Genomic DNA, 13,425 nt, shown 5'->3' on the forward strand with positions numbered 1-13,425 from the left:
TGGCCAAACTTTACAGAGTAGTCTCATAGGACAGACTTAGAAACTAGTATATGGAAATATAAATACTAAGCATTGTATTAACGTATGAATAATACTGAATCATCTACTCATATTCAAACTGACTGAAAACTTCAGATTTAATAAGCAGTTAGGGGAAAAACAGCATATGTACAATAGCAGCAAAACTTTTAAATTGCCTAGGAATAAACTTAACAACAACAAAAAGATGCTCAATAGCAACAAAAACTATAAAATATGTGTGGGAATAAATTAAAGATACCTAGAAATTATCCAAAGAAAACTAGAAGGCTTTGTTGAGGGAGTAAAAAAAATGTGAATAAATGAAGAAACAGAAACGTAATATTATAAAGATACACACGCTCTCCAACTTAATCCATACATTAAATAAGATTTCAATACTATTTATTTACTTGGGGTCAAGTTAGAATCTAACAAAAATTATCTTGGAGTTTCTTTAATAATTGAGCCAAGAAAGACAAGGAATTTAAAATTATAAAGTCTGAGTGATGATCACAGTGATACTATCTGGTGTAATAGTGCAGATTAGACAAACAAATAAAAGAGAATAGAAAATCTCCAAATAGGTTCAAGAATACATAAGAATTCAGCATATGATAAAGGTATCATTTCATTTAGTAGGAAAGGATAGACTATTCCATAAATAGAACTTAGGACCCTTTGGCTAATCATTTGGAAGAGAAAGTAAGTTAGATATTTACCTTATACCATAGAATCTATTTTTTAAGTCAATAAACATTCAAAAATTTAAAATATGATATTTATTAGAAGAGAATACAGTTGGGTATCTTAGGGGTAGGGGAGATCTTTTAAACAAGTATACCAAAGGTAAAAATCCTAAGGAAAAGACTGAAAAATATAACTACATAAAAATGAAGTTTCTTATTTTCTCTGGGTACATACCTAGTAGTGGAATTACTGGATCATATGATAATTCTATTTTCATTTTTTGAGGAAACCCCATTACTGTTTCCACAATGACTGCACCAATTTGCATTCCCACCAACAGTGCATGAAGGTTCCTTTTCCTCCATATCCTCACCAACACACTTGGTATTTTTTATGTTTTTGATTTTAGATATTCTGACATGTGTAAGGTGATATTTCATTGTGGTTTTGATTTGCATTTCCATCAGGGAAACATCAGGTTTAGTAATGTCTTTTCATGTGTCTATTGACCCCAAAGAAAATGAAAACACGAATTTGAAAAGATACATGCACCCCTATGTTTATTGCAGCATTATTTAGAATAGCCAAGATATGGAAGCAACCCAAGTGTCCATCCATAGATAGATAAATGAGACGGTAGTATATAGATACAATGGAATAGTATTCAGCCCTCAAAAAGAATGAAATCCTGCCATTTGAAATGACATGGATGGCACTAGAGAGTATAATGCTAAGCCAAACAAGTCAGTCAGGGAAAGACAAACACCATATGATTTCACTCATATGTGGAATTTAAGAAACAAAAGAACAAAGAAAAAAGACAAACAGACTCTTAAATACAGAGAGCAAACTGGTGGTCGCCAGAGGAGAGGGGTTTGGGGATGGAGTGATGGGGATTACAGAGCACACTTATCTTGATAAGCTCTAAGAACGTATGGAACTGTTTGAATCATATTGTATACCTGAAACTAATATAACACTGTATATTAATTACACATCAATTTAAAAAAGTAAGTTTCTCTATGTCAGAAAACACCACAAACAAAATTAAAAGACCTTCCAGATGGAAGAACTGTTAGTGGCCTGCTATGAAACTACTGTTTTCAAACACTGACCAACAGGAAGTGTGGGACTATGATCGCTGGGAGAAGCGAAATAAAGGAGGTGGGCTCTATAATTGGCCGTGGCTTTCTACTTTCTACCCACGCAAGGCACAGCAGTCTCACAAGGCCACAGAGACGAATATTGGTTTCTGAGGCAAAGACAGCTGGAAATTGCAGGGTAGAACCAGAGAGAAGGGAGCTCCACAGAAAAATAAGTTAAGATCTGCAAAGAGGCTCCCTTGAGTCTTTGGCTGAATACTAACTTCCACATGTATAGGATGAAATTCCACAAAGGGTCCTATAAACAGAACTATCAGAGCTCACACAGGGTTGGGAGTTACTCAAACAAAAGTAGAAAGAAAACCTTCCCAGGTTTTTGTGGGGTTTTTTTGTTTTTGTTTTTTGTAAAGTTATCTTATATCTTATCTAGGTTTTAGGGTCCCACTGAGCATTCTAAAACTTCAGGGTCTCAGGTTTTAGGACACAGGATCTACTTATCCTAGGCCTACCCTGAAGATGGCTTCTCATCAGAGTTGATTTTTGGTTTGGAGAGGACTAGAGAAGTAACTTGCTAGGAAATTCTTTGGGAAAAGAAATATCATGAATAGCTTGGCATCACCTACTGGAACAGACTATGCAGTTCACTTCAAATTCAACCGAACACTAAGTACTGACACCTCTATCAACAACTTAGGACCTTACAGTTTTATAAAAGTTTGGGTTGTGTTTTTCAGAAGGGATTTCTTTTTTTTAATGTTTATTTTTGAGAGAGAACGTGCATGTGTACGTGTGCGCATGCAAGTGGGGGAGGGGCAGAGAGAGGGAGACACAGAATCCGAAGCAGGATCCAGGCTCCGAGCTGTCAGCACAGAGCCCGACACAGGGCCCGAACTCATGAGCTGTGAGATTATGACCTGAGTCAAAATTGGACACTCAACCGGCTAAGCCACCCAGGCGCCCCCGGAAGGGATTTCTTGATCTACATGCCCCTCTTCTTTCACAGACATGGAGTGCTGTATGCCTTCTGAGACTACCACAAATAGCTCCAATCCCAAGTTTTGGGTTTCCCTGATTATTAATGCTCTTTTCAAATATTACTTGAAGAGAAAGAGAGGCTCTGAGGTTGATTCAGTACCTACATGGTACGTGGAAGGCCTAAGGGCTTGATCTCTATTATTAGGGTGTAGCCCATCACCACTGCTTAAGTACTAGACAGTCCTCTGATATGTCCTGTACCCTTCCAGGTGCAGTTTTATATGTAGTGTTACTTGTCCCCTAATAACCCTAACTTCAGCGTGGCTACATACCTTATATACACATACACACACACACGATAATATAGGATAAGGTGATAAAGTTATATACAATGCTACAAAAATATGCTTATATGTAGTGTCATATTATGTGTGAAGGATCTGAATGGAAAGAGTCAAGATAATGTTAACTAGATATACCATTCTACTAACCGTGATTAGTAAATTTTTTAGGGAATAGACCCTCATGGACTCTATTACTATTAATTAAAAACAGAAGCATGCTGAAATCAGACCAAACCAACAAAATTTTAAATAAAAGTATTATTTGGTGTATGGTACCTGATAGCAGGAAACACCTCGTAAGTGGTCTTCAACTAGATGACTGATGTCCTTTTAGTACAAAAGATGTCACATTTTGTATCACATGACACCACTAACCCTCACAGCCCTACTCGGAAGATTCTTATACTCTTATCCATTGGTTTCAGAGGGGGAAAAGTCAGCCTTCTAGACTGTTCACTACTGCTGCCAAATCCTTATTTACTCCCCCATGAGAAAAAAATCTCCCCTATTTTCAGACTTGTTCTCTACTATGCCAGAGGTTGAAAACCAGCTGTCTTGCAGCCAGACTTGGCCTACAAATAGATGTTTTTGTTTGGCCCAGAGAATTTTTTAAAACAATTTTAAATTATTTGCAAATACATAAAAATTGGGAAATGTCGCACACAAAAATCCACATTTTCAGCTTCTCTTGAAAAATTAAGATTACCTAGCAACATTGTATTATATGCTCATTTCCTTAGGACAACAATCAAATGAAGTACATGCCTCTTTAGATGGAATATATACTCTTTTAGTTCACTACAATCCACACCTGGCCTACTGCACTCATTTACATTACTTGCCTGACCCCTGCAGGCCACCTGAGCTTGAGAGCTCTACTCACCATCACAAACTCACTCACATTCACCAAGGACCTACACACCTGGCAGCAGAGTTTTCCTCTTGGCTCCAAATCCTTCCCCATCATGGTGGGTTACTCTAATGTCCACATGTACTATCCATCGAAAATCCTTGTAAATTTCATGCCAAAGGTTTGCACCTCCACTCTAGCCAAACATATCCAAGGCTATATACAGAATGCTATCTTTACTAAAAACAGATTCACTTCTGAAAGTTTCAATTCCAATATCCCACTTTCTTATCACAGCCTTTTATCTGTCCAGTTTTTTTATTCTCTCTGACCTCAAGGAAACTTATAAGCTCATTAATTCCTATTTCCCAATCTATCAAGCCTCTCTTGGCTTTAGTTTCCTCCCTCATCAGCTCCTGTGCTTTAAAAAATAAGGTAATTGAGCCTGGGTGGCTCAGTTGGATGGGCATCCAACTTGGTTCCAGCTCAGGGCATTATCTCACCATTTCGTGGGTTTGGGCCCCACATCGGGCTCTGTGCTGGCAGTGCAGAGCCAGCTTGGGATTCTCTCTCTCTCTCTCTCTCTCTCTCTCTCTGTTCCTCCCTCACCAAAATATATAAACTTAAAAATTAGAAAAAAATAAAAAATAAGGTAACATGTATATAGTATGGTATATCTCCATCAGTAATTGTACTTGAAGATAGATGTAGGGGGATGATATAAAATAATTTGGTAAGAAATGTGAATGAAACAGGTGAAAACAGATAAGTCAAATGCAAAATCTGATTAACTTTTAAAGATAAAACATGATAAATCTGCTGCTATAAAGGGTCTTCTGGTGACAAAGTTTGAGAAGCTCGAACTTCAACTTTTTTTTTCCTTGCTGACACCTTCAGTTCCCAATCTTTCCAACACATCTAGAAAAAAAATCTGAATCCTGAATCAAATCTATCATCTGCCTTCCCAGTTCCCCAACAATTACACAACTGTGCCAACTGCTGCTACTATAAAAATGAATGGTCTCCAACATCAGCTGGACCCTTGAAGGCTCCTCAACAGTTCTAAAATGTCCCTAGTCAGCTACTTTTCAAGTTTCCTACAACAGATGATTCAAACCCTTATCAACACTTCTCTTCAAATTCCTTCTCCCATCACTTCACCCACTGTCAGCAGACGACCCTGTTTCCTACTTGGGAGAAAAAATAAGAGGCTACTGGGCGGAAACTTTCTCAATGTGTATCTTCCCACCTTCTATAAGGACCTCCTGTCATAGCCTTAACTTTCTTTTTTTTCACCTATACAAAGGTCCCTTGTCCAAATGTTTTCATCCCCTTCCACATACTGATTACAGTCTTCCCTCTTCCCTTCATAGGCAAATTTCTGTTTCTACTTCCTCACTTTCCATTCATTCATATCCTCTGCAGTCTGGCTTTGATTCTACCACCTCACTGAAACAACTCTTCTAACAACCACCCTCTTTGGTCTTCTCTGTGGCACCTGACCTGGTGGCCATTCTCCTCCTCTTGGGTTTCCAGGTCTTTACTCTCTTCTGTTTTCCCTTCTTTGATTCTGGCCACTCCTCAGTATTCTCTACCTGATCCCTTAAAGGCTGGAACTTGTCAAGTCTCTTCTCCTCCTACATTTTCCCTCAACTAAACAATGGCTCTTAACTTTTCTGGGTCACATACAACTTTAGTAATCTGATAAAACTATGGTCTTTCTACCTGGAAAAAAATACCACCATATTTTACATACAGCATCAGAGGGGTTCAAGGAATATACTGCAGTCCCTATTTGAGCTCCATCTACTTATACTTTCATATGCCGCTCTGAAAAAATATCCATATTTACAGTAATGACTTCCCTTCTGAGCTTCGGACATGTATATAGCTAACTACTACTAAGTCTTCACTTGGATGCTCTTCCTCAATACAACACACCCCAAACTGAACTCGACCACTTTTTCTCCCAAACCGCTCCTCCTTTATTTCCTATATTAAGTCACTGGCACCACCAGTTACCCAGGTCAGAATTCTAGATGTCATCTGATTTATCCAACCTTCCAAAAGTGGAATTTTTTTTTTATTACAATGTATTGTGTGCTCAATTACAAAAATTCAAACATCTGTGACGCCTGGGTGGTTCAGTCAGTTAAGCATCTGACTTCGGTTCAGGTCATGATCTCATAGTTCGTGAATTCTAGCCTCGCATCAGTCTCTGCACATGTACAGAGCCTGCTTGGGATTCTCTCTCTCCCCACCTCTTTCTCTGCCTCTGACTTGTGCGCATGCTTGCTCTCTCTCTGGATAAACTCTAAAAAAACAAAAAACAAAAAGCTTCAAACATCTAAGCACAAACAAGCACAAAGTGAAAATTATCCTCCATCTCTCCCTTTAGTAATTCTATTCTTTTTTTTAAATGTTTTTCGCTGTTTTTATTTATGTTTGAGAGAGAGACAGAGCGTAAATGGGGAGGGACAGAGAGAAAGGGAGACACAGACAAAGCAGGCTCCAGGCTCTGAGCTGTCAGCACAGAGCCTGACACAGGGCTCAAATCCATGGACCATGAGACCACGACCTGAGCCAAAGTCGGACGCTTAACCGACTGAGCCACCCAGGCACCCCTAGTAATTCTATTCTATGGCAACAAACAAGCTAAATAGTGACTGATTCCTTTAGATGAGTATGTGCTCTCCGGTTCATTGGTTGCTTTTGAGCCCATTTCATTCATACTTATCTCGCCTTTATAAGATCTGAATTTGCAACCTCTTCTGTATATACTGTCAAGTTACCTATTTTTCAACAATACATCTTGAATACATTTTCATATCAGCATATACAAATATACCTTATTAGCTAATCTACCATTTTGATAGCTAAACAGTACTCCACCATATACAGGTACCGTCATTTACTTCACTGATTTCCTACTGTTAGAAAATCTAAGAGCTCCCATGTTTTTGCAATTACAGTTGACTCTTGAACACAGGGGTTAGAGGTGCCTATATCCTGTGCAATCAAAAATCTGCTTATAACTTCTGACTCCCCAAAGACTTAACTATTGATGACTGAAAAACTTACTGATAACATTAACAGTTGATTAACATATGCTTTGTATGTCATATGTATTATATAATGTATTCTTACAATAAAGTAAGCTACAGAAAAGACAATGCTACTAAGAAAATCATAAGGGTATTATGCTAAGTGAATCAGTCAGAGAAGACAGGTATCACATGATTTCACTCATATGTGGACTTTGAGAAACTTAACAGATGAACACAGGAGAAGGGAAGGAAAAATAAGATAAAAAGAGAGAGGGAGGCAAACCATAAGAGACCCTTAAAGAGAACAAACTGAGGGGGCGCCTGGGTGGCGCAGTCGGTTAAGCGTCCGACTTCAGCCAGGTCACGATCTCGCGGTCTGTGAGTTCGAGCCCCGCGTCAGGCTCTGGGCTGATGGCTCGGAGCCTGGAGCCTGTTTCCGATTCTGTGTCTCCCTCTCTCTCTGACCCTCCCCCGTTCATGCTCTGTCTCTCTCTGTCCCAAAAATAAATAAAAAACGTTGAAAAAAAAAAAAAAAAAAAAAAAAGAGAACAAACTGAGGGTTGATGCGGGTGGGGAAAATGGGTGACGCGCATTGAGGGCACTTGTTGGTATGAGCACTGGGTGTCTTACGTAACAGATGAATCACTGGGTTCTACTCCTGAAACCATGACTACACTGTATGTTAACTAACTTGGGAATAAATTTTTAAAAATCATAAGGAAAATACATTTAGAATACTCTACTGTAAAAAAATCTGTGTATAAGTGAACATGCACAGTTCAAATTGATGTTGTTCAAGAGTCAACTGGATGATGTTGCAATTATAAATATATGTGTATCTATACACATGCCTTTGCAAACCTGTGTGTGGAGCATTCCCTAGAGGTGAAACTGATCAAAGGCAATGAACATTTAGTCCTTTAAAAAGTTTGTACCCATTTCTGTTTTCACCCAAGAGCAAATGAGCACTTGACAACATCCTGAATTCTCCCTGCCCTTTACCCAACATCCCCAACTTCCAACCACTTATGAAGATATCAATTCTACCTCCACAATATCTCTACAATCTGTCCCCACCTTTCCATTCTTATGGCTACTTATCATGGCTCAAGCCCTCAATATTTTTAACTTGGACTATTGTCAACAGTTTCTCTATGGGTCTCTATATCTAATTCCCCTCCTATCTGTTCTTTAGATAGCTTCTAGAATGATCTTGCTAAAATATCTGCTATGATTCTCTTTCCTTTTTAAAGGCTTAATGTGACACACCAGGCCTTTTGTGATTTGGCCCCATCTATCTTGAAAAACTCCTCTCTAACCACCAAAAGTAGCTCCTAGTCTTTACCCTAGCCAAACTCAACTATTTGCACTTCTCTATCCAAGGCACCCTCACCTACTTTTCTGTTTGTGCTCTCTTCCTGGAACTTCTTCCCCACCCTTCTCTACCTGACTATTCGGCTTGGCACAGGAGGAGAGGTGCTGAATATTTAATCAGCTACTATAATCATCATCCCTGAAAATTCAAAACCTCTAGGAAGAGTTTCCTGCCTTTTCATACTAGTAGAAAACTTGGAAAACATACAAAAGATGAAAATAAAGAAAATCCTAATCCTACATCTCAGAAATAACCACTATTAACACATTGATGTGTTTCCTTCCAGTTTTTCCTTTATATATATGCACTTTTTTAAAAGTGTAACTGAGATGAAATAAGTTTTGTGCTCTGCTTTTCTCACTTAACATTGTAAGCACTTTTGTCTTTCTTTTAAAAAAGAGTTCTCAATCTTTATATAATAACTCATCATACTGATGGCACAATAACTAATCATTCTCTCTACATTAACCATCCAGGTTATTTCTCTTTAATATAAATAACACGATCAGAAATATCTTTGTCTACAGCTCTGATTGGGGCAGGTTGTTATACCATGTTGTGTATGCCATGCATGTACATTAAACACTTACATGCATTATTTTATTTAACCCTCTCAACAGCCCTCTGAGGAAGGTACCATTATTATTCCCATTTTACAGATGGGAAAGCAAAGGCTAAGTTACTTACCCAAAGTCACACTGCTATTAAATGGTGGGACCAATATTCAAACTCAAGCCTACTTGATTATAAAGTTTGCTCTCTTAACTATTTTTTAGCCTCTAAATGCTGCCAAAGAGCTTTCCAGAAATGTCTTACAAGCTTATACTGCCAACAGCAGTATGTGAGGGTACTCGCCTCACTAGCATTGAATACTTGCATTAAACAAAATTGAGGGGTGCCTGGGTGGCTCAGTTGGAGTTGGTTGAGTGTCCCACTCTCGATTTCAGCTCAGGTTATGACCTCACAGTTTGAGATCCAGCCCCATGTCGGGCTCTGTGCTGACAGTGCAGAGCCTGCTTGAGATTCTGTCTCTCAGCCTCTCTCCTGCTCATGTGCGCGTGCTCTCTCTCTCAAAACAAATAACAAACATTAAAAAAAAAATTGAGTTAATTGAATAGGTGGAAAAAAGGTACCTCCCTCTGTTTCAATTTGCATTTCTTTGATTACTGGGTGCAACTGAATATTCATGTTCATTAGCTATTTAATGTCGGTGTTCTGTGATCTGTCCATCTGCCCTCTGTTCATTTCTCACTTAGCATCTTCTGGGTTTTTCTTTTCGCCTTGCATAAACTCCTTTTAAAATCTGCCTTATATCTTAAGCTAGCCATCATCAAGGCCACACAGGCTTTCTAGAACACTCTTGCTTATCACTTATTACAATCATTTTTAGACATCTGGAACCTAAACACTTCTTTTTTACCAGAATTATGGCTGATGAGCTTTAAGTGTTTTTAGAAGACAATAATGGAGAGATAACTAACCTGACAAAGGGCATTTCCACTCCGATTTCCAATGAGCACAAGGAAGAAAGTTGATTCTTTTAAACCAACCCAGATGGAACAAAAATGGAAGGATACTCTCCTACCACTTCACTTAATGATATATATACAGGTTCTGGTCAAGTATAGCTCTCTGAACTCACCCTGTTCTCTCATTCCTCCCTGGTATTGAACATTCTCTTCTCTATGCCCATTTTCTCATCTCTCTGGTTGTCCCTTCCTTCGACCTCCTGCCTTCAGTTCTCTGTCCCTCCTATCTAGCAAATGTACAGCCACACTAGTTAGGCTGCTGAATACTGCTGCAGCAAAGTCACACAGTCATGTAGATTTTTCAGTTCAAACCTCAGTATGCTAGGTAATTCTCTCAAATGCCCTTAGCTTCCTCTTCTTTTTTGCTTAAGGAGGTATAGGAGATCATCATTTCACTGCTTAATTCTTCAGTGTCTTTCCATTTAAGGTAAAGTAAAATCTCTTTAGGGGCACCTCGGTGGCTCAGTCGGTTAAGCATATGACTCTTGGTTTCGGCTCAGGTCATGATCTCACAGTTTGTGAGTTCAAGCCCTACATCTGGCTCTGTGCTGGCAACATGGAGCCTGCTTGGGATTCTCTCTCTGTCCTTCTCTCTCTGCCCCTCCCCTGCTCTGTCTCTCAAAAATAAATAAAAACTTAAAAAAATTTCTTAAGTGTGACATGGCACACATAAGGCTAAGATTTGATTCCTAGAGACTTCTACATAAAACCAGTCATTCACCAACATGCACAGGTGACTGCAACCCCAACAACTTGTCTCTTAAGCCCATAATATAATTTCAGGCCTCTGTGTCTTTACATACTACTGTTCTCTGCCTGGAATGTTTTCTCCTCCACATTCTTTGCCTAGTGAACTCTACTGATCCTTTAGAAATCAGCTTAAGAAAACTCTTTTCCAGAAAGTTTCCTCTAATCATACTCTTGGTGTAGATATCCTGTCTGTGTCCCTTTGGCACTCTGTGCATACATCTAGCATAATATTTAGCTTCTATAAATTTTCTTTTTTGTTGCCCCAACTAAACTCTAATCAATGTGGAGGCAGGAATCATACCTAAGTTGATTTTATATTTGTGGCATCTATCAGTGCCAGCACATATTAGGTGCTTAATCAATGTTTACTTAACAAGCAAGTCATTTGAAAATCTTTATTAGCTTACCTATGAAGCCTTTTCTAACCCTTAGGCAAAAGTGTTCGTTTTTCTCCTCTAGTGTGCTTTGTACTCTTTCTAATACAGACCTCGTCGAGCTGCATTTTAACAGTCTCCATCACTTGGATTGTCTTTCCTACCAGATTAAGTAGTCAGCACAGAAGTAAGTGACTAGCGGGCTCCCGGGTGGCTCAGTTGGTTGAGCGTCCAACTTCAGCTCAGGTCACCATCTTGAAGTTTGTGGGTTTGAGCCCTGCGTTGGGCTCTGTGCTGACAGCTCGGAGCCTGGCGCCTGATTCAGATTCTGTGTTTCCCTCTCTCTCTGCCCCTCCCCCATTTGCAGTCTGTCTCTCTCTCAAAAATAAATAAATGTTAAAAAAATTAATAAAGAAAAAGAAGTAACTAGCTTGACATATATTATCAGGTCATGTACTGACCAAAAACTCTATGCTCTAAGGAAGCTCACTATGGCCTCCAGTCACACATTTCCTTAAGCTCCATCTAAGGGCCTGGGGCATAGGTGAATTTTCCTATCTCTTGGAAAGCAGTGATGGCTCAAAGCCCAAAGTAATTATCCTTTTAATTTTTATTCTCTTCTCATGTTTCTGTGCTTTCCAAAGTTTAAAAATAAATGTACCTTGCTTTTTCATCATTAAAAGTTATTAGCAGACTTTATAAAATACATTGAAATATGTGCCTGCTTAAAAAAAAAAGGAGAGTAAGTCAGTTGACTAAGTCTATCACTGTTCAAGGCTAATTAATTGTTCATACAATTAAATTTTAATAATGCTAACTAAAACTGGATGGATAGATAGATGGAAAAAAATTTAAAAAAGGACAAATACCCACCATTATACTTAACACTGTTGGCCAGAATAAGGTTGACATCATCGAGAAAGCTTTCCCGACTCTGGTACTTATGCTTGGAGATATTCTGTGATTAAAAGAACCAGGGACTCAGATTCATGTACAAAGTTACTTGATTCCAAAAACACATTTTAGATCAAATCACTCACCTTACGTATAGTCTCTAAATCCATTGGACTGACAATCACTTTGTAATAATCTGGAACAAACTTCTTATTAACTGGGTGATGAAATGGCCAAGACTAGAAAACACAAAGCATAAGAAATGAAATGGAAACCATTCTTTATACCAGAGACTCTCAACCTTCATTGGGTCACACATATGCCTAATGCTCCAACAAAAGCTATGAACCACTTTTTCCAGAAAGACACACATTCACACAAAACTCCGTATATAATTTAAGGGGTTCTTGGATTCCTTTAAGGATTACTATGCCCTGATAGTGTAAGAACTTTTGTTCTATACTCACAGTTAAAACTTCTTATTCCCTACTCCCCTCCAGAAGTTTTACAGCATTAACACATATATAACATGTGCCCACAACACAAAAGGAGATTGAGTTCAGAACTCCTAAGGGAGAATCATTACCAAATGATTCTCATACAGTCAACGTGGTAGCCCTGCCATAAAGTTGCAAAAGACAAAACAAACAAACAAACACAAGACAATAAACAGTGGATAATTAATAAACTGTCATTTGTCAAGAAGCACCTTTCAATTCAAAGACTCCCATTAGCTGGCATCCTGATTTCTCTCCAGGGCTATTTGGGAGCTTTCAAATACTGAATGTCAGCAACAAGAAGAGAAAATCTCTCTATACCTGCAGATTCCTGGCCTCTGATTTTAATGATAAAGCACTCATACAGCAAAAAGGTCAGTTTTTTAAATTATACGCCAGTTTGAATTTATAAACACTACCTTGCAGACTCCCCAACATACATAAACATGCACATCCTCCTGTCCCTTCCCTTCTCCTGTACTATCTTCACAATATTTAGCACAGAGACCACTTACATCTGGAACTGCCATCATCTTCTGGGTGACAATGTTATCCAGAATGAAAGAAAATGCCACTTGGTCATCATCATCCAGCAAGGGGTTGATAGCTTTCTCTAAACGAGCCAATTTGTCTTCTTTCTGATATGAAACAAAGCAAAGGAAAAACAGGTTTCCTTGAGGTATAATCACCACAGAAAATTATGGATAATTTATGGTTCAGTCGCCTATTGCCCTTGCCCAAAAAAGCCTAACTTTATTTATTTACTTATTTATTTATTTAATATAATTTATTGTCAAACTGGCTTCCATACAACACCCAGTGTTCATCCCAACAGGTGCCCTCCTCAATGCCCATCACCCACTTTCTCCTCCCCCCACCCCCCATCAACCCTCATTTTGTTCTCTGTATTTAAGAGTCTCTTATGGTTTGCCTCCCTCCCTCTCTGTTTGTAACTATTTTTTTTCCCTTCTCTTCCCTG

At 38.7% G+C, this 13,425-nt stretch overlaps 1 protein-coding gene across 7 annotated transcripts in view; it reads right to left on the bottom strand.

Annotated features, from left to right (window-relative positions):
- TAF1 (TATA-box binding protein associated factor 1) overlaps window positions 1-13,425 on the bottom strand; it is a 90,783-nt gene that overhangs the window by 28,822 nt on the left and 48,536 nt on the right. For all 7 annotated transcript variants that reach the window (XR_014136909.1, XM_081794211.1, XM_081794214.1 and 4 more), the window contains exons 31-33: window positions 12,962-13,084; window positions 12,096-12,188; window positions 11,929-12,013 (exon numbers count right to left, since the gene is read on the bottom strand). Coding sequence is in view for 6 of the 7 variants with exons in the window: in XM_081794211.1 (XP_081650337.1) it covers window positions 11,929-12,013; window positions 12,096-12,188; window positions 12,962-13,084 (301 nt within the window). In the remaining variant the exon portion in view is untranslated. The remainder of the gene's footprint in view (window positions 1-11,928; window positions 12,014-12,095; window positions 12,189-12,961; window positions 13,085-13,425) is intronic.

The sequence above is a fragment of the Panthera onca genome, chromosome X, assembly GCF_046562875.1.
Source record: "Panthera onca isolate mPanOnc1 chromosome X, mPanOnc1 haplotype 2, whole genome shotgun sequence".
Taxonomy (NCBI): domain Eukaryota; kingdom Metazoa; phylum Chordata; class Mammalia; order Carnivora; family Felidae; genus Panthera; species Panthera onca.